The sequence below is a fragment of the Trifolium pratense genome, linkage group LG2 (genome assembly GCF_020283565.1).
Source record: "Trifolium pratense cultivar HEN17-A07 linkage group LG2, ARS_RC_1.1, whole genome shotgun sequence".
Lineage (NCBI taxonomy): Eukaryota > Viridiplantae > Streptophyta > Magnoliopsida > Fabales > Fabaceae > Trifolium > Trifolium pratense.
Window position 1 is genome coordinate 65,930,907 of NC_060060.1, and position 22,684 is coordinate 65,953,590.

The 22,684-nt window shown below is 30.5% G+C and overlaps 2 protein-coding genes across 3 annotated transcripts; one reads left to right on the plus strand and one right to left on the minus strand.

Moving 5' to 3' along the window:
• Positions 1-1,537: 1,537 nt before the first annotated feature.
• Positions 1,538-3,899, minus strand: LOC123906328 (cyclin-D5-1-like). The gene is made up of 5 exons (XM_045956230.1): positions 3,394-3,899; positions 3,210-3,296; positions 2,833-3,121; positions 2,444-2,577; positions 1,538-2,358 (listed from the first exon to the last, which is right to left on the minus strand). Exons 1-5 carry the CDS (start codon positions 3,661-3,663, stop codon positions 2,149-2,151), a joined length of 990 nt encoding a protein of 329 aa, XP_045812186.1. The 5' UTR covers positions 3,664-3,899; the 3' UTR covers positions 1,538-2,148.
• Positions 3,900-17,641: 13,742 nt separating this feature from the next.
• LOC123906330 (BTB/POZ and TAZ domain-containing protein 4) lies at positions 17,642-22,642 on the plus strand. Of its 2 annotated transcripts, none has more exons than XM_045956231.1 (6): positions 17,642-17,944; positions 20,437-20,713; positions 20,901-21,031; positions 21,444-21,750; positions 21,848-22,158; positions 22,256-22,642. In XM_045956231.1, exons 2-6 carry the CDS (start codon positions 20,456-20,458, stop codon positions 22,374-22,376), a joined length of 1,128 nt encoding a protein of 375 aa, XP_045812187.1. In that variant the 5' UTR covers positions 17,642-17,944; positions 20,437-20,455; the 3' UTR covers positions 22,377-22,642. The 2 variants fall into 2 exon arrangements, with proteins under 2 accessions (XP_045812187.1, XP_045812188.1); XM_045956232.1 differs by having other exon boundaries at positions 17,707-17,944; positions 20,442-20,713.
• The last annotated feature ends 42 nt before the right edge of the window (positions 22,643-22,684 follow it).

A 22,684-nucleotide genomic window follows, 5' to 3' on the forward strand; every position in this document is an offset into this window, starting at 1 on the left:
AACGGACATATTTGAATGTTTCCTTAATTAGTACCCTGAAAACACTAGTTAGTACAACCCGTTAATTCAGAGCTTTAAAATTAATTTAGACATATTTGAATGTTTTTTAGTATAACTCTTTTTAACTTGAAGCTATAATTTGAAGTTTTTGCCTATAGAATTGATTTTTAGTCATGAACTGTTGTTCAACTTACTTTTACTTGAACGTTTCAAAATATAAATTATTTTACATTCAATTCACCTTCTTTTTTTTGTAAATCAAATGTATCATCCGCGCGCAACTGCAGTGACTAATCCCTTCGAGGTAATTGAGATTCATTTAAGGGGTTGACCTCTCCCAACAAATACTTCTACATTCAATTCACTTTTAAATTTAATCCAAATAAATTGTACAATTTAAAATCAGTTTTTAATTTATCAACTTACCAGGTGAGATAGGCTCTGATGATGTGCACCCATTACAATAGAATGACAGAGCAAGCTTTAGGTGTCTCAGCTTGTCAAAATGTACCAAAATAAAAAACAAGAAGGCTACATTTTTAAAAGGAAAACAAGATGACACACATTAATATAGAGAGGATAGAGATATTTATAGTTCAGACATATAAATATTAATATACAGGAGGATAGAGTTTTTTTTTTTACACAAAGGATGTAAAAGAACGAAGACACGAATGAAGAAATTATGTTGAGACGAGGGAGAAGAATGAGACGATTAGGGTTTTTTCCGGTTTGATAATGGTGTTTGTGGATGGTGAGGACGAAGAAGGATTAGGGTGTGGAGGTGTTGTGCTTTCTATGCTACTGTTTTTTTTTTTTTTTTTTTGTGCATGAACTTCAATTGTAACCCCCTCCCCCAGCACAAAATGACATCTGACGTCGTTTTAGGTAAACCTACGTAGGGGATTTGAACACCGGTGACATGTTTTTGAACCTGTTTTACCCCTAAACCTGTTTCAAACAACCTGAACCAAAAAAGGCAATACGGCTGGGCCGTGCTCGGATTCTCTATCCACCCGGATAGATGGTTTACATTGTTGAGGATCCAAATCCAAACACAAGTGGGCAAAGCTTATGTAAAGTAAAAGTTATTAAATTATGTAAAAGAAAATCTGTTAGATTATGTCCTTTAATTGTTAGTTTAGGAAGTACAAGCACAACCATTGAACCGTACAAGTCCAATGCCCCCAAATCTTATGCCCACTTATAGGTCTCTAACACAACTAAATCACAGTACACCCAAACAGTTAATAGAAAGTTTCACATTCCTCATGAAAAGCAACCTCCCTCCCTGCCTCCCAACCAAATCCATAATAATCAAATCACTTTCAACTTTTACATGCTTTTATCAAATCACCATATTCTAAAATTTGATCTAACGATTAAAAGATAAATTTTAAATCTGAAAGATTATAAATTCGAATCCTGCTAATATTCTTAGCGAGAGGTCTGTTTTAGACCGAGACATTATGCCCTCATCCTAAATTTTCTTTATAAAAAACAAAAGTCACCCAAACCCAATTGTTACACACATCAATAAAATCATACAAAACCATTTTCTCATTCTCAATGCAACCCTTTCTCAATACATCATTGAAAGCAAACCATACCAATAAGTCCAGTCACAACAAAATAATTAAATAAAAAAAAATAAGTGAAAGAAATAAAAAAAGAAAAAATGAAATTACAGTTGTAAAAGCAAACACTATATCACTATGAATAATTAATAAATAGTGTTCCACTTCAACTCCACATAGCTTTTCTTGCTTTCACTTAAGTAACATCTTTCACTTCACCACCACAATCCTTGTGAACTTTCACTTCACTCACAAATTCCTTACTCACTATTGGATAAACAAAAGCTATAACAACTTTTTCATTTATTTATTTACTCTTCCTTTTTCTTTTCTCTCTATCTTCTTAGTTGTCACTTGCAGAAACTTTTTTGGTTTTGGCTACTAAAAAAATCAATACCAAATCATTCCACAAAAATGGTGGATAATACTCCATAGACCTATCAACTAATTAGGCCTATTAACTAACAACAATAATAATTTTCCAATTAAAAAAAAATCCTATAATAATCCAATCAGTAATTAATTAAACACCAATCAAATTAATTAATTTTCCTATATGAAAAATCATAAACTAAAGTCTTTGTAGCTTTTGTTCTTGACATTCTTCATTGTTTTCATAACCAAGCTTTCTCTTAACTCCTAAACAACCATTAGATTTGTTCTCAACAACATCACATGTGGAATTTGTCTCTGTTGATAATAATAAATCCGATGAAGGTGTCTTCTTAACTTTGTTTATCCTCTTTTCTTGTATAACATTGTAACAAGAAAATACCTGTCCCTATAACATAAAACAAAGAAATTAACAAATTAATAAAATTTGTTAAAGTCTTAATAAATTAATTAATATGACTAATTAAACTCACACTCTCTAGATTTCCCCATGATGAGATTACACTTAACCGAAGATCCATTTCTTTTTTGGTTAATGTGGAATCATAAGCTGCTAATATAGAAGCAGAAGCAATTATAGATGGTCTTTGATTCATCAAATTAAACTCTGCATACAAAAAAAATAAAAAATCATTAGTTGGTCTAGTTGCGATTGGTGCTTGACTTGGTACGGAGGACCACATTTCGATCCTCGGAACTACGATCGGGAGGAGGCTGAAACCAAAACTGACCTCCGAACCAGATTAGGCGGTCCAATTGGCTGGATACCGGTAGTGAAAACCAAAAGAGAAAAAACATTTTTTTAATTATGCAAATTAAAAACTCACATTTTCATTTTATTCATTAAATTACTCAAAATTACCTTTGACCAATGTGACAATGTGTTGTGTGGCTTTTGAGATTATTGTTTCTAATCTTGATTCATTGCAGAACTTGGTGAAGAAATAATGCAAATAAGCAAAAGGGGTTGGTAATCCCATTTTCCATTCCAAAGTACTCAAAATCAAAAGTTCCATATTTTTGATAACTTTGTTCTCAAATCTATACTCTATTGGATATTCTGATAATGGAGGAACCCTTTGTTCTTCCATTTTTGCTGCAATTGATAAACATGCCACTGATAGTAATTGTATAGCCCAAGGTTTAGATTCCTGCATAAAATAAAATAAATTAGAAAAATCTAAAAAAAATTAAAATTTTGAAAATAAGTGATTAATGAATAAGTGTTAATAAGCTTACATCAATGGATCGTTTTGAAAGAAACCGATCAAAATAAGTGATTGATAAATAAGCTGTTTGGTAAGTGAATCCAAATTTTGCTTGTGTCTGAATAAAAAAAATAACAACTTTTAATCAAAAAACAATGTAAGAAGAAAAGGGTGATTAAAAAGAACAAATTTTGATTAGTTTTATGAAAACTAACATTGAAAATCCAATCAATAGCATTTAAGCGAGCATTTCTGAACCAGAATAAGCTTTTACTTGAATCAACATCATCATCAACATCATCATAAGATAAGGATCCAAATCCTGTTTCTTGTTTGAACAAATAATGAATGTATTCTTCTTCATCGTCTAAAAGAAAACATGGGTTATTGTCATTTTCATCTTGTTGGAAGATGAAGATGGATTCATCTTGTTCATGACAGAGTAGACTAGACAAAGAAAAAGGGGTGTCAACAAAACTACCCATGTTTGATTTTGAACAAAAATGTGTCTCAAAGGTTGAGACTTTTGTTGTGTTATTTGAATGAAGTTGTCGTTGTAGAAGGTAAGTGTTGCTAAATAGTAGGAAGTGTTTGGAGAGAGAGAGAGAGAGAGAGAGAGAGAGAGAGAGAGATTAGATTTTGTGGTGAATGGATGCAAGTGAGTGGGGGAAGTGAAGTAGCGGTTTTGGTGCCGCCAAAATAAACAAACAGAATCAGATTTAATGGGACGTTAATTAGCAGTTACATACAATAATACAATACAATTACAGGGTTTTCAAAATTGGAAATTTCTTCTTTTTTGTTTTTTTTATAATAAATTGAATTTTTCTATTTTATTATTTTTTGTGTAAAAAAATCTATTTTATTTTTCTTATGACAAAAATTTAGGTAAGCAATGACTAATCTCCGTCGAGAAACTTGTGGGCATATTAAGGTGGGTTCTCCCCTCGCAACTGAATTTTTTCGATATGCATGAACTAGGAATCGAACCACTGACCACATGCTTAAGACAACCAAGATTCTTACCACTTGGACCAATTCATTATTGTTATTTTTATTTTATTTTTTATTTTTATTTTTTATTTTTAAAAAAGAGAGGAGTAGCAAAGTACTACTGCCTCAAAAGATATATTTTATTTTAAAAGTAAAATTGTAATTATTAGACTATTATATAAAGATAATAATTAGGTAAGATGCATCTCTAAGGGCCAAATTCAAAGTTCATAGTAACGGATAAAATATACAATTATGAATTATCCAATATCCATCAATAAAATTCTTACTTAGGAACGTACATGACGGGAGGAAAATAGAAGTGCTGATTGACGGGTTAATTTTAGCTTTTTCTATAAATTCTTTTCAAATTCATGTAATCGAGACTCCTCTCAGTGGAATCTCAAAATCTCCTTTTTGATGACATTTTCAGGTTTTGTATACCTAGGAACATTCGTGTAACCATATAATTTTTTTTTCTTTTTGGGCTTCCGGCTTTGGCCCTCTTTCTCTACCGAAAATAAATTCTTACGTAGGAGTATCGTTAGAAAAAAATTATTACGTATTAGTGAGTGTTGACCTCACGCATTTATGCAATTGAATTTAACATCTCTATTATGTAGAAGTAAAATATTTTGGTACACAACACAATATAAGAAATTATGAATATATTGTATTTTTTATATTAGATATAAAAAATAATTATGCTGGTTAGTTAGCTTGATTAATTAAGCTACTATATTTGATCTAGTCGCGAGAGTATGCATGAAATTTTCTATTGTAAACCTAAAAAAAATCGATTAATTGGATTTTCTTATCATGGATTATATAAATTATGTACTCAAATAGACAACTATATAAATCAAATACGAAAACCACCACCGCCTCCTCTCCAATATCCAAACTCTCCTTCTTTTAACATGTAGGCTGTGGGTGGTGGTGCGACGAGTGGCTTTGCCCTTCGCATTACCTCTTTCACCCCGTAGGGGTTGCTAACGTCAGATTTGTATGTGACGGTGGCCAGTGTGCTTTCCGACGGCCGTTGCAATGTCGGTGTACTGACGTTTTGCTTTTAGAAACTCGTTTGAGTCTATTACATCTGTTTGAATCTTAAACTCATATGGGTTCGGTCTAGTGGTTTTGAATTAGATGGGTTGTTCTCTGATAGACTGCTTAGGAACCTGATTTCATGTACCTGTTGCTTCAATTTTTAATTATTTACAACTTTGTTGAAATCTGCAGGTTTCAAAAATTAAGATTTCGTGTCGGTGCCACCTTAAAACCTATATTGGTCTTTAGAATTGATTTTGGACTGGTTTATTATCCTCGTCATTATTGATCTTGGACTCTTAATTTGAGAAAGAATGATGTTACCAAATCTCTCATTCATAGAAATTTTCATTAGGAAATGAACTATGATTTGTTAAAATGTCCTCCAAATGTTGAGTCTATGGCACCAGATATTCTTGCATGGTCTATGCACCCAAAATTTGCTTTTGGTCACACACTCATTTAATTAGCGTGGGCTTCAAAATTGTTTTTTATTATATTATTTTAATTATTTTTTTATGTATTTTCATGTTTTGATTTGGTCATGTGAGCACAAAAGAATATTTCCTACGGCACACTACTAAGGTACGAGAAATACTTGGATAGGCACAAACCTAAATCATATTTTATTTAGGAACACACACAGATTCAAAAATTTAAATCAAAAATAATATAATCACATCAATCAATATCATTTATTTTTTTTCTCTTTAATTTTTGCTTGTTTATGTTAGTGAGCCTAACACTTCATATTTATATTTGTGTCTATCAAAGAATTTTCCATAAGGTACATGCTACACCACTTTTTATTTTTCCCTATAGTTTAGGACAGCTGTAGGATAATCACTTTTGTCCCATATATGATGGTAAAGGATTGAATTTGGTCTTAGTTTTCATCATGGACATTGTCCACCTTATTTCTGCCTAATTCCCCCCCCTCCCATATATATAAGTCCTTGAATCATGACTTTGGCAATGCCAATTTTCATGTCAACTTATTTTGTTGAATAATGCACTTAAAAAGAGGCAATAAATATATAATAGTGTTGATCTGAGTCATCTTTCTTTTCTAAATTTAATATGCATTACAATTTAAAATAGCTTAGCTTACCTATAATATATAATACTCCCTCCGGTCCTTTTTATAAGGAACATTTTGAAAAAATCACACAGACTAAGGAATCACATTTAACATTATTATTTTCATTTAATACTCTTATAAATTTAAATTTATTTCATATATACCCTTATTTAATTACTCTTTATTCAACTAATTTACTTATTTTTAAATTTTCTCTCATAATAAATAAGGGCATAAGTGAAATTTAACATTTAAAATATTTGAAAATTGGTCAAAGTTTCTTATAAAATGGACCAAATTTTTTGCCCTAAGTGTTCCTTATAAAAAGGACCGGAGGGGAGTATATTGATGTATTATTGTGTGTATATTCTGATTGTCTACATTAGCCATCAATAAAGAAAGAGACCAAAGCTTTAGTATATCAAAAAAGAAAGAAGAAAGCGACTAAAGCTTAATCCTATTATATATCCTCAAGCAACTAGAATTTGTTAGAAAGAATATACAAACAATAGAAACTACAAAGTATTGTAAATTATGAGAGGAAAAAAATTTCTAAAGCTAGTATAATATTAAAATGCACAATTAAGATTGTATGGGTCATTAAACATATTATTTTGTGTCGAAAGGTAAGCAAAATCTGACAAATAATTATTCAGTGTGTGTGCCTAAATAAAATATGGTAAGCAAAATCTGACAAATAATTATTTCTTTCAGAAATTGAACTCGAATTTTTATGATAGATTAAATTTTAGTTTGTTGAAAAATGGCAATATACTGTATTTAAATTTCAATAAAATAAAATAAAAAAACTTTTTTTTCTTCTTTTCAATAAGTTCATTTTAAAAATATCTTTATCGTAAACTATGAGTCTATGACTCTTGATGAATCAATAAAATTATAAACTATAACTCTATGAGTTGATCCGTGACCTTACCTGTCACCTAAGTTCCATTCGCACATTATTATCAATGGTCTCACTTGTTGGCCTCCCCTGTCTCTATCTTTTTTGGTTTCAGACATCTTTGTCTACTAAATTAGCACCACCTAATGTTTCTTCAAAAAAAGATATCATCCCTAATATCAAGAGTATAATAGGTTGGTTTATAACAATTTTTTTTGGTACATGGTTTATAACAATCTAAGCATCAACATTATTTATCAAAAGAAAAAGGCATCAACTAGCATCAAATATGAACAATTAAATCGACATACACACAAATCTTTGGTCGTTGGATTGAGATTGCACGATCGAGATTTTAAGCTCAGTATTTTGTATTTAAATAAATTTGAAATCTACATTACAATCTAAAACTTCTACTTTCGATACGGTTGAAATAAATGTGTGAAGTCGTCCTTTCTATATTTTCTAGTTACAATGCATACCAATATATAACAAATATAAGAATCTGGATTTCCTGTTGTTACAACATGAAATATGAACAATTAAATCGACATACACACACAAATCTTTGGTTGTTGGATTGAGATTGCACAATCGAGATTTTAAGCTTGGTATTTTGTATTTAAATAAATTTGAAATCTACATTACAATCTAAAACTTCTACTTTCGATCCAACAAATACGGTTGAAGTAAATGTGTGAAGTCGTCCTTTCTATATTTTCTAGTCACAATGCACAACAATATATAGCAAATATAGGAATCTGGATTTCCGGTTGTTACAACATGATGCTGTAAAGATCAGGACCGTCTGATCTAAAATATGTAGCTAAAGTTGTTTATAATAATTTTAAGATTGCAGTAATTTGAACTATCTGATCTATAATTAATGACTAAGATCTTTTCTCTTTTTTTTTGATAAAATTAAGGGTAAATGATCATTTACCCCCCTGCAAAATAAGCAAATTTTTGTTTACCCCCCTATGCAAATTTTTTTTCTGTTTACCCCCCTGCAAAAAATAGATTCACTCATTTTACCCCCCGTATGTACAGCAGGACATGTGAATGTGCAAATCTGATGACATGGCTTGTACACGTGAAAAAAATAATTAATATTTATTTTTTAAATTTCACGTCAGATAATATATATTTTTTAAATAAAAAAATTCCTACAAAATAAAAAAATGGTTTTTTTTTTTTCCAAAAAAATCCTACAAATAAATTTTTTTCCTACAAAGTTTTTTAAAACAATTTATGCAAAAAAAGTAATTTTTTTTTCTACAAAGAATTTAAAAAAATTTCCAACAAAAAAAAAATGAATTTTCTTATTTTGCTCCCAAAATAAATATTTACTCCAAAATAAAGTTTATTTTCAAAATAAAAATTTTAAAGATTTATTTTCAAATCTTTTTGAATTAAAAAAACATGATCTTTATTTTTTAAAAACAAAACATTATTTTTTTGTTAATCTCTTTGAATTAAAAAAAATAGAAAAAGAAGTTTTATTCGTATTTTTCTCTTATACCAAAATCATTTGTCCTAGAACTAGAAAAATAGAAGGAAGCAGAAGACAATAACGAAGTAGAAGAAGATTCCGGTGATTGAAGAAGATGACGACGAATATGATCACGACGGTGGAAGCAAACCGGCGAAGATTCTGTTTTTTTTAAATCAAAAAGATTTGAAAATAATTTTTTAATATCTCTATTTTGAAAATAAACTTTATTTGGGAGAAAAATATGAAAATTCGTTTTTTTATTTTAGGAAAAAAATAATAATTTTGTACGAAAAAAACTATTTGTAGGAATTTTTTAAAATTTTGTAGGGAAAAAAATTTTATTTGTAGGATTTTCTTTTTATTTTGGAAAAAAATTCGTTTTATTAATTTTGTAGGAAAAAAAATTATATTTTTTTTTTTGAAAAAAATATTATCTGACGTGGAAGTTAAAAATAAATATAAATATTTTTTTCCACGTGTACAAGCCACATCAGCAAATTTGCACAATCACATGTCCTGCTGTACACACAGGGGGCAAAATGAGTGAATCTATTTTTTGCAGGGGGGTAAACAGAAAAAAAATCTGCATAGGGGGGTAAACGAAAATTTGCTTATTTTGCAGGGGGGTAAATGATCATTTACCCTAAAATTAATGACTAAAATCTTAAACTAAGTGAAAACTGTGTTATTTTCTGCAACAGAGAATCACAATCCCACATACGGTATAACTTACATACAAATTTAACACAACTATGATTCAAGCCGTTAGACTATATGGAAATATATAATTGGACTTTGGGTTGTAATTGGACTTTGGGCTTAACAGTAATTTAGTTTATTTAGTATTTACTATATATTTTAAGAGTCACTATGTATTCACAAGCTTTGAAACCCTAAATTACATTGTTCATTTCTCTATTTTGTATCTTTGATTCTAACCTAGATTCGTGTCATCACAAAAAAACCATTCGGTAATATTCAATTATTTTTCATTTTGATTTTTGACTAGTAATACTAGCAGTGGGATTTCAATATTTGAACTTAAAAGTAAATCTTAGATTCAGTTAAAAGTTATAGTAATAGAAGTTGAACAAGTTCTGATATAGCATTAACTCATCGTGCGTGCTATTACAGGCATCAAGATAAAGTTGATTAATATGCTTTTTGTTGCCTTTCATTCAGTTCTTTTGTCGTTTATATATGCTATCAATTTATTTGCATGCTCATCAATGTATATCACTACTGTAACCAACCACAGTGATATTGGTGTGAACCAGTGTTGCTATCAGCTTGTGTTTGGATTCATGTTTGGATAAGTAGAATCACGGATTAAAGATTCACCGTTGTATCTTAACCGTCAATCCGAGGTTAAATTTAAAACGGTGTCTTTTCAGTTAAAATCATGTCAATGGTTGATGTATAATTAATCGGATGGCGGATATTGATTACTATGTGTTACAACATATTGCTGTAACAACATCTTTTTTCGTAGAATCACATTGCGCCACTGCAATTTTAATAAAAACTACACTTTAAAATTTGACAGTAATTTTGTTAAATTTGCCTTTCATTGAATATATAGTGAGTCTCAACTCTCAAATCTCACTTACCATGAAGTCTTTGCACTTTTTTTTTTTAAATAGAAGTCTTCACACTTTTGTTTCTAAAATCTAAGGTAAATTATTTTCTTAATCAAATAATCAGAAAACACTGTCTCATGGGGAGTTTAATATACCAATGAGGATGACCAGAAGAACATAGTGAATCTTAATATTTTTTATCAAAGACACTAGATGTTATGTGTCATTGATATATATTTCTTATTTTTATGGGTAGATTAAGATATCATTATGTGCTGCCGCGAAGAATAATATTTCGAGATAATTGAAATTCATTTAAGAAACTGACCACTTACGACAAACATGTTTTCATACGTATAGACTATAAATCAAACTCTTAACCAAAATGGTTAAAAGATCCAAATGTTAATCATCACATATGTCACACTATATGTTTTTTGTACATAAACAAAATGACAAACTATTAAAAACTCACACATATAAAGTGATGAATCGAGATTCAAACTCTGATCATGACGTTCAACCTAATAATTTCGAAATTTCTACCAATTCAACTAAAATTTATAAACCTAGCACTATATTGATTATTTCTTAATGGACATTGCAGATTAAATAAATGAAACTAGTTAAAGGTTGGAATTAGATTAAAGTAAATGACACAAGATCCAAAATCTGGGATGCAATTAAAACTGGTGGAATGACATCTTTAACAGTCCTTGACTGCCAGATAAGATATCACACTACACTTCTCACACAAATAAATAGTAGTCAATTATCTTCATGATTCATCATATACTACATTGCAATTTGCAAGCACGTTCATCGTTTTATCTTATATAGCATGTCACATGGATGCATTTTTACCCCAATCAGTAATTAACTAAATCTAAAGTCTAACATGATATATAAGTTTAAATAAAATTTATCGGGTCACTTGCTATGAAATTTAGAGTTGATCCAACATATTATAAAGCCTAAATCTATTAAGAGGAGACATTTTAAAACTCATAATAGAGGTTTAGAAAAATTACTATTTTTTGTTTAAATTCTATTTTTCAAATATTTCAAAATAAAACATAATTTATTAAGTAATGTAATTGATTTTTATTAATGTTTCTTTTTTTATTAATAATAATCAATTAGTATGAATATTGCATTTTATATACAGGGCGCATAATTTTTCATTTATTCATCTTAAGAGATGAATTTCTATTCATTCGACTACTTGACCAAAAAAAGTTATTTGACACAGCCGAACTTTAGATTATTGAGTCTCCTTCCTCGAGGACCAGAGAACTACCTTTGGATCGGTTATAATTCTTAGAATTGAGTATTGGGTCTAACTCATCCTTACAAAACCGACTTGTAAGATAAAAATTGTCTCTTACATAAAAACCCTTGTTCAGGTCAACTCACATCCGATGTGAGACTTCATAACACGCCGCCTCACACCCAACACTATTGGGCTTGGTGCGTGGATATAAATGGTGTGCGACCTGATAGCAGGTGGTTCAATGAATCTTAGAGAGTCTCTAATACCATCTTAAAAAATGGATGTTGTGTCTAACTCATCATCACAAAAATCAGATGGGGTGATTGCATCTTACTTATAAACCCTTGTTCAGATCAACTCAAATCACTCAAATCTAAATATTCAGTCATAAGTGTGGAAGAGATGTGTTAAAAAAATGTATGAAAAAGTCATCCACACCCTAATTAACGTAGTTTTATAAAGAGGTCACATCTCACCTTACACTCAAGACTATAATTTCATATATATATAAGAGGAATTATTTTTCTTAACAAGAAAAGTAAGATTGACCCATCTTGATTACAATTTTGTTTCTAGCAATGAGTTGCAATATATTATATAGTCCTTCCTTTGTGCATATAAATGGTTAATTAAGTAGAAGAAGAAAGTGATTAATTTGGAGGGGAATTAAAATGATATAAGAGGGCCACAAATAGGAATAATGCTAAGAAAGAATTGATGTAAATATGATAACACACGTGAATAAAATAGCAAGGGAGGAGCGTCTTCACGTGTGAAAGGCTGGACCACTTTGAGTCTGTGGTGGTAACATAGCATCAAACATTTTATAAAAAGGAAGAAACAAAGAAAAAGACTTATGCAGGTGAAGACGCTCCTCTTCTATCCTAACTTGCTACCCACTCACAAAAGAATACATATATACTAGAGTTTATTTAATTCCCTATCATATGATTTTATTAATTACACTATATCACATACTTAATTCTTATTTGTTTTTTATGGATTCAATCTCAATGTTAAAAGTCTCGCATTGCACGAGATATGATCTGAAATATAAGTTTATAAATCTTCGTAAACATAGTTCAATTGGTAAGAATATTGTATTTTATATGTAGGGTCAGAATTCGAATTCGGGATCTCATACTTATTCATCTCAGGAGGTGAATTCTAGCCATTAGATCACTTGACAAAAAAAAAGTGTGTAATTTTTTGTTTTACAAATCGGATTTGTAATGGTTGAGAAAGATCTACTAAAAATTTCTAAAATAATATTAGAGTTATCTAAGATTCGTTGAAACATTTGCTATTAGGTGACTGATATTAGACTACTCAAATCACACTTCAGATGTCCACTCTTGGACATGAAAGGTGTGTGTTAAAAATCATATGTTGGATGAAATATGATCTGAATATGTGTTTATGAGTTAGACTAATCATAACCTTGAAAGTTGGTTTTGTAGGTTTGAGTGTAGTCCGACCCAAATCCTAATTCTATGATGTTATCATAACATATGTGCGAAATGTTGGACCACTTGCTATCATGACTATTATCAGTCATATGAATCACACTTCTAATGTCTAATCCTGGGTGTAAGATGAAGTGTGTTAAAAGTCACACATTGCATGAGATGAGATGTGACCTTAACATAAGCTTACAAGTGAGGGGGGCAAACCTCACCTTACAATTACGAGCAATCGTTTGATTAAACTAGTCCAAACAAGTGAAACATTCATATTTAGTGTGAATTGTATTGAATGGGCATGTGAAATTCTTCATCTCTAATTGTAGAATAAAAGATGTGGTTCACACCGTTGTCACATAAAAAAGTGTATCAATGTAACTTAAAAACTAGTAATAATGTAAACAAAGTCATTCATATTTAGTGTCTTTCAATGCTCGAATGTGTGGACCGTGAGGGGAAGTTTCATTAGGTTGAATCAACACATTAGACATTAAACAATCTTACAAGTAATTTTAACATCACATTTTCACCTAAAACTTTAAGGCATTAAGTTTATTAATCATATCACTTATAAAATATTCAACTTCAACTCTTCTAATTAATGTGAGACTTACCTCTGATACGATAGATCTCTTCTGAGTGGAAAAAAGAATGATATGTTTTTATCTTTTGTATTGTGTCTTGAGCTAGCTTAGGTAACAGTGATGGGAAGACTAGCAAGCTAGAACCTTTGACTCTGAAACATCAGCAAGCCCAAGATGGTCAGCAAGTTTGACCGTTTTTTATATGCTCACTTCTATTGCTTACAGATGCAGAATGGGTGTGGGGAAAATCATGGTTCCAAGACCATTGCTTTGCTTTTATTCAATACATCCACTACTATGTGTCATTCAATTCAATATCCCTCCCTGGCATGCACACACTCGCACGCACAAAGAATAAGGACAAACCCTCAATTTGTATGTACCATATCATTTCGTGCGTGATACATTTTTTTCTAATTCATTGATAAAAATGACTTATGAGAGACATGTACTGTGCATGAATGTGGCTAGTGTTTTTGGAAAACTATTTAAAAAAATTAATAAAAATGTGTGATTGAAATTGTTGAGCTTGAGAAATAATGTGTGATATTGCATTGGTAGCATTTAGTAGATTCATTTTGTCAAGTTATTCAGGGATGAGGATTCACTACCGTCCAATTTTGGTGCAGTTCCTGCATTTAACACACAAAGCAATATTTTTATTATTTTTGTTGAAAATCTGTTTTCTCTCTCATGACAAATTTTTCTTTGTCTCTCTCACATGTTATATGGAAATGCACCAAACTGCAAGATTTAAAACTGCAGCAAATTCAATTCCGTTATTCAGTATTGGTTTTCATCATTTCACAACTACCATCACCATGATTATTTTTCCATTTGTATACTATTGCTAACTGTTCCCTTTATCAAATTGTATGACTGTCAAAAAAAAAAAAAAATTGTATGACTATGTCACTATGTGGATGATGGATGGTTGCTACTTGTTGCTACTATATTGTGATCTCATTAATTTGAGAAACAAAATCTCATAGGAATTAAAATATTCTAGAATATAGACTTGCAAGAAAGGTCTTTTTAAAATATAACATTAATGTTGTAATATTTTAATAAGAGTTGTTTATTTTATATATACTGTCACCTAACAAAATTATGTGCACATTCGATCGTAAATCTTTTATAATAAAATAAGTAATTAATATTATTAATAATCAAATCATGAAACAATTCTATAGGTACATTTTAGTTAGTAACCACAAGAACATTGTGTTGGATTTTAAATATAAGTGGTTAAGTCTCACATTGATGATAATGAGAATAATGTTTGATTTATAAAAGAGATGACTCATTAACTTAATGTGTTAAGATTTTATATGGAGATGTGGCGTCTCATTCTCTTGTGGTTCTAAAACATTTGAACCGTTGTTTCTCCCTAACTTTCTCGGACTCCCCATCAAATGGTATTAGAGCCTTATAAGATAGGTAATTTATTAACTTATTGTCTTAAAGTTTTGGATGAATATATGACGTTTGACTCAAAATATGTTACTCATTCGGATTCGGGTCACATTTTAGATGTATAGATTTGGGCATTATATGGCATACAAAGGTTTGAAAATTTTAATCAAACGGCTAATCTCCTTTAAGGTATCTTGAAATTAATCTCTCTAAAGTATATAGTTAGTATTTAGTGAGAAATAGTTGATGTGTTAATCATCATAATTTGTTATCCATTTATATATAATATATTAACCAATTATTTTTTGTAAAAAAATAATAATTAAAAAATAATAATAAACGCAGGGAGGGAGGGGTGTAAAGAGAAAATTTCTTTAGGTTGGGTCAGATCTAAACTTTTTTAACAAAAATTGCAATACTTTATTTCACGGGCCATTTTTTGTTGTTGGACTAATTTTTTGGTGACAATATGTTGAAAAGATTTCATTTTTTTTAAACAAAAATTGCAAGATAGCTTCTCTTCCCACCCCCCACGTTTCAATTCCCCCCTCAGATTTTCTTTTTTGCCCTACAAAATAAAAACTTCGGAACACATTTTTCGATTTTTTTTGCCTTGAAAAAAGCTTCGGAATGTGTTTTCTGAATTTTTCCTGAATTTGAACAAGAAAACTTCAAAAAACGCGTTCTGATTTTTTTTTCGAGGGCAAAATAAAAAAAGAGTCATGGGGTCGAAGCTTTCGCAATATACTACTTGGGCTTCGGCCCTCCATTTCCAAAATTAAAATTGCAATTCTGCTAAAGGCCCAAGACTATCTTGCACACAAAATTCTCCTCTATGTGTAGTGTAGCCAAACTTCTTCTCATCAGTTTACTAGAGTCCTTTTTTATATGACATTTTCTTTTCTTTTTTCTCAAGTATTTCAGTGGTTAGAATTTTTTTTTTTAAGGTAAATAAACGAGAGTATCATAGTTCAAACCCTAATCCTTAAATATTACACGCAATATTCCTACCAAATGAGTCATATATAATCACGAGAATTTTTTTTTTTTGGTACATATCACGAGAACCGTTTTATTTCTTAAAATATGGAAATGTCATGTTAGTTTTTTTTTTTAATATTTATTGGTGGATGCAATTAAACAAGCAGTCACACTGATTTGATCACATTATTAATCTATTAACTTGTAATATAACCAACTCAGCTTATTGTCTTGTTCATGTGTATAAGTTTGAAATTTTAAAAAGTAGATTTAACTCAAAGGCCATGAGTGATTCACTAATCAACATCACCGTTTTCTATGCTTTAATATTTCGTCTGAAATTGACACATTTCTTTGTTTGGTGAAAGTGAAAGATGGCACGCTATTCAAATTAGTGATGTTTTATGTGCCACCTTCAAAGTTCAATCCAACTTGGCAATTTTTGTTTTGAAGATTGATGTAGCAAAAATTGTCTCTTTCTTTTCTTGACAATTTAGTATAATCACTTGTGTAGAAAAATTCATTTACAATTCATTCAAATTTAGCAGCACTTTGGACGGTTTATATGATCAAATTTACTATATGTGATGTATATGACAATGTCATGACAAACCGACCCATGTCTTTTTTGTTTGTACGTAGTAATTAGTAGTGGATTCCAGTTACACAAGCCTCACCATTTTCATGAGCATCATCTTAGTATGTAAGATCTTAGTAGGTTAATTGTGGTGGTGATTAATCTCCATAAGAAAGTTCGTTTAATGGACTAAAGTGAACTATTTAGCTTTTGTTTGTTTTTGCGGTAAATGCAAACTTGACGCGCATTGTATCTATAGCTACAAAACGTTGATTCAATCTCCTACTTCATATATCAATCATTGAATTATGCAAAATGAGAGAAAACATGAAGAAAAATTGAAGAGGATTCAAATCCATTTATTTTCACGATAAATATCTCTTGTGAGGAATTCCTCATCTACCACAATGCCAAATAAACTTTTAAAATAAATTAATTAAATATTAACAACACTTTTTTTTAAACATTATCTTTAATATTAATTGTTCTAACCTAACTTTTAGGTCGAACAAAACTCAATGTCACGTACATTGGTTTATATACACAAAACTCTTCACTTCTCTTAAGGTATGTCTCACTTTAACCTCAACCTCCTAACTTGCGTGTCAGAGCATTTTCTAATGTGTCCCCCTTTTTTTTTTTGCATCGTCGGTCATTTCCACGCTTAGTATCTAACCTCTAGCTCAGAGCGTTTCTTCCATCGATCCACCAAATGAATTCTCAATCCTCTCTTTTATCTCTTTGAATAAAACTTGAATTTTGTTACTACCATTAACCTTATAATAAAAATAAAACTCACATATCTTATGTTCGAATAACAATTCTGACATCAATTAATTTCATTTTTATTCCTACAAAATTCAGTGTCAATCATCACAAAATGATCCAACAAAGATATTTTTTGTTATAAAATTGTTAGGAAGTAGTAGTAGTAGTAATAAAGAATTGTATAACAGACAATAATATCTATCTATCTTAAAAAAATAATAATAATAATAATATCTATGTATGTATGAAAAGATAAGACTGAAGAAATATATGCGTGGCAAAAGGTGGACATTGATGTTGATGATATTTTTAGGCAGCAAACACCTTGAGTGACAGGTAGACTTAATATTTATATATATAATCTTAGTTTCCATTGAAATGTAACTCAAGGATAGAGAGAACGAACAAAGGGTAACACTTTTTTATTGAATTCCATTCATTCTCAAAACCAAACACCCCGTTCCTCTTCCTTCCTTCCTTTTCCGTTTTCTGTTTTCCCATTTCGATAATAAAATATAAATAATAATCAATCATACATTAAAAACGTCGTCGTTTGGGCGCGGAACAAACAAAGGAAGAATAAATACTTCAAGCTTCGATTAAGGTAATAAATTATTATTATTATTACATCACATTACGTTATATTCATCTTTATCATTTCCGTTTCAATAAATTCATTTCCATTTTTATTTGATATCAGATTCTGGATGCCAATTTTTAATTCCTTTTATAATATAATAATAAAATATTTGATTAAATTATATAGATTGTTGTTGTTCATGAATCATGAATTCGTTGATTTCTTGACTCAAATCTTAATCAATTCAGTTAGATTCTCTGTTTTTTCGTGTAGATTTTGGATTCTATTTATACTAATTCTGATTATTTAAAACATTGATTAATTAAAAAAATTAATTAATTGAGTCTATTAAATTATGATCATACAATGGAGAATCATAATCATAATCAAAATTTATTTTGAGATTTACATGGAACTAATCATGATAATAGTTGTGTTTGAGCATGGAAGCATTTGACATTGATGCTTCGATTAGAGGTAGGTTTCGCGAAATCACGATAACAATGTGATTCTGTTGAAGCTGCAAAGTGTAGTTTTGGTCTTACCACAAAACTGTATGAAGGATATTCTCAACATACAAATGAGAATGCCCATTTCTCCATGTTTTGTTTCTGATTCATATTTGCAACTTCCGTTCATAATATCCGGTGGTATTGGCTTGGGACATAGGAGTGTGCTCCTTGTTTAGTTTTTTTTTTTAAAAAAAAGACTTCCATTCACATTCTCATTCAAATAAAAAACATATTCGTCCCATAAGTGTAGCTCAAATGGTAGCTACCAGATACATTATTGGAGTGGCTGAGGTTCGAACACCGAATTCCATATTTCTCCGCATTTAAATGTGTGAGTCTAACAACTAGCCTACTAGACAAAAAAAAAACATATTCAGTCAATATAAGTATCTCACATTCTCATTCTATAAAGTTATAGTATTTTATTTAAGGTATTTATTTAGTTTTATAAATAGGTATTCAATCTTCTATTCATATCATGTAGAAATAACTTTACAATTTATAACTTATGAAGAAAGTGGTAAAATTTTATTGAAGCCTACTTGTAATATAGCTCTTTTTTCTTTTTATGGTAAAGTAATATAGCTTATCTTAATCATGAATAATATGGGAAAAGCTAAAATGTGTCATAAGGGCACATGTTGGTAATTAAAAAAAAAAGAAATGTTTTATCATAATTCATGCATATAATTCACTTTTTAAACTTTAATTGAACAGTTTAATAGACATGCTCTGTTAATGTAAATTAATTTTACGCTAACGCCCAATAGGAATCCTCTATTTCTCCATGTCATACCATTAAAGTGGATGTAGTGGGGGTCATTTTACGGAATACACGATTGTTATTGGATGATTGTGTAAAATAATTTTACGCTATCAGTGCATATTTTATTTTCTTTTAATTCAATGATTCTCGTTAAGATTTAATTTGTATACACTATCAATGTAACTTTTTTTTTCATACAGGCAGTCAATCACATCTCACCATTTAGATTTTTATTTTTTTTTTGGTAAAGACTCACCATTTAGATATTAGTGGAGATATTTTAGAAACAAATATCAAAATTGCTCTTTCGCACGATTTGATTAGATGCAAGTATAAAACAGTTTTTGGTAGTGCATAGAAATTAATCTCTTAACTTTTTTTTTCATACAGGCAGTCAATCACATCTCACCATTTAGATTTTTATTTTTTTTTTGGTAAAGACTCACCATTTAGATATTAGTGGAGATATTTTAGAAACAAATATCAAAATTGCTCTTTCGCACGATTTGATTAGATGCAAGTATAAAACAGTTTTTGGTAGTGCATAGAAATTAATCTCTTATTTAAGAATTTTCATATGTGAGTTGTCATTTTAGTGTAATGATGTGTGTGCGTGTATTTATTACTTTTGAAAATAGTGACTCAGTTTTTAATAAATAAATATAGGCTTAATTTATCCAAGAGCACTTAGATGAGATGACGCGAGTCTCTTTTAGCTTAACTAAGATATTGGGTTCAATCCCTGACTTGGGCCCATTTAGGTCCACAAAGCTCAATGTACTAGTCTCTACAGTTGTACTTGCACACAGAGATACCTGGTTTACGTCCCAAAAAAAAAAAATAGGCTCAACTTGTTTATTTTTTTATAAAAAAGAGACTCAATTTTGTTATACTTATACATAAAGAAAGAGTCAAAATTTTGACAAAAAAACCGATCTTATCCAAACCTATTTGTAAAGGCTTATTTTTTTTTTTTGGTACATAATTTGTAATGGCTTATCTTAATCGTACAATAAAGGGAAATAATTGAAATTTGAGATTTTATAATCTTTTCCAATTCTTTTAATTCAACAGTTGGCAGTTTTTTCTTAATTTCAGTGATTCTAGAAACAGAAAAAGGGATTCTTGACCAAAAAAAAAAGAAACTGAAAAAGGGATCCTTATCCTTATCCTTATTTATATTTATATAAATTTATATAAATATTACAAAAAACTTGATGATTTTTTTGTTTATGCAGAGCAGTGAAGCATAAACTGATGGCTAACTTGGATGGCAATTCACTCCAGAATGCTGAGAAATCCATCCCGATTCCACCTCCTTCGCCTCAATCAGCAGCAACCGGTTATCCTTGCGAGTATGTGGTGATGAATAATTTAGCACAAAGAGGGCGAAACAGCTGTGTCTCTTCAGCAACAAGAGATTTATGGGAGCGTCTTTTCAATGATGGTTATAAAGCCGACGTTTGCATTAATACTGATAATGGTGGCATTATTTACGCTCATTCTAACATTATTGTAAGTTCATCATGGAATACTAACATTATATACAGATAACAACTAGACATGCTTAGTACTATGGTTGTATGATCTGCTGTCATCATGGAATACTAATATTTTGTCATTAAATATTAATGTGAATGATCTTTATGTTATCTTGAATTCAGTTGTTGTGAATACCACTCACTTTATACTATATGAACAGGGAGCGGCTTCTCCTACATTGAGAGGCATGCTGAAGCAAGCAAATCGTTTCAATCGGTGGAGAACAATCTCAATCTCTGGGGTTCCACATGATGCAGTACGAGTTTTTATTCGATACTTGTACTCTTCCTGGTACGTTTGATCCCTTTATGAACTTCAAAATCATCAGAATGTTTGTCTCCCTGTACTGTAGGGTCAGGCTTCATAATATTATCATGAATTATATTTGACCAAATTAGATGTCATTGCTTTGATTTATATATTCAAATACATCCATTCACTACCTCACTGCCGATAGACAAATTTTAAGAAATTTTAAAACTGAGTAGATCAATTTTTTTTTTTTTTGGTTTACTGAGTAGATCGATTTCAAAGTAGTAGAAATGTGAAATTGAAACAAATGAAAAAAATTGAGTGAGATCAACATAGCTGATCAAGGTTACAGAGTTACTTCTATCCTTTTCTGAATGTATTGTAGTTGCTCCGACTGAAACGCATTTTGCATCATATAAATGTGCTGAATTTTTTTGTGCATTTTTCATAGTTACGAGCAAGAAGAAATGAAGGAATTTGTCCTACATTTGTTGGTGCTGTCACATGTATATGTGGTCCCTCACTTGAAGCGTGAATGCGAACAGAAGCTAGAAATGGGGTTACTCACCCTAGATAATGTAGTTGATGTATTTCAACTTGCATTATTGTGTGATGCTCCGCGGCTCAGTCTCATTTGTCACCGTATGATAATAAAAAACTTCAAAACTGTTTCGGAGTCAGAAGGATGGAAGGCAATGAAGCAGAGCCACCCAGTTCTAGAAAAGGAAGTTCTGGAATCAATGATTGAAGAAGAAAATGTAAGGCTCTCTGTCTTTGCCCCCTCATTATTTTGTATTTTACACAATAGATAATTTGGCCATGGTCTAATTGCTTTTGAATGTACTGTTTAATCAGAGCAAGAAGGAGAGGATCAGAAAAATGAATGAAAGACAGGTCTATCTGCAACTATATGATGCAATGGAAGCTCTTGTTCACATATGTAGAGATGGTTGTCGAACTATTGGCCCGCATGATAAAGACTTTACAGAAAACCAACCGTGTAGGTATTCATCCTGCAAAGGGCTAGAATTGCTTGTTCGACATTTTGCTGGTTGCAAGTTGAGAGTCCCTGGAGGTTGTGGTCATTGCAAGAGGATGTGGCAACTGTTGGAGCTGCATTCTCGTCTGTGTGCTGATCCAAATGCCTGTGGAGTTCCTTTGTGCAGGTAACAATATTATGTGATTTCTGTGTTTTCTAAGACTTTACTTAATTCAGCTCAATCATTCAGACAAATTGTAACAAATCTTATCCTTTCATTTCAGGAACTTTAAGCAGAAAATAGCAAAACAAAGCAAAAAAGATGAAATTAGATGGAAAATATTGGTTGAAAAGATCTTGACAACAAGAGGAATTGGGATTGCATCGTGCTTTCGGACACTATGACTATGATTTTCCGGGGATATAGAACTATAGGTTAACAGCAGTTGATTTATAAAACATGTTCAAATTGTAAAGTTTGTGTGTTCTGTTAGTAAGAGATGGTTCTCAAGGATGAAGTTTTGCGCCTCTCTATACCTTTATTGTAAAATATCGCAGAGGAACACTTTCTTCCAACATTTGTTTAATTATTTTGTGTTCAATGAACTATGTTCTATATGGCCAAATCAAATATTTTAAAGATTGATTTGGACCTTTATTTGATGTTTCAATTTAAACTGGACAATCACCGTCATTCAATTTATTCTGATTTA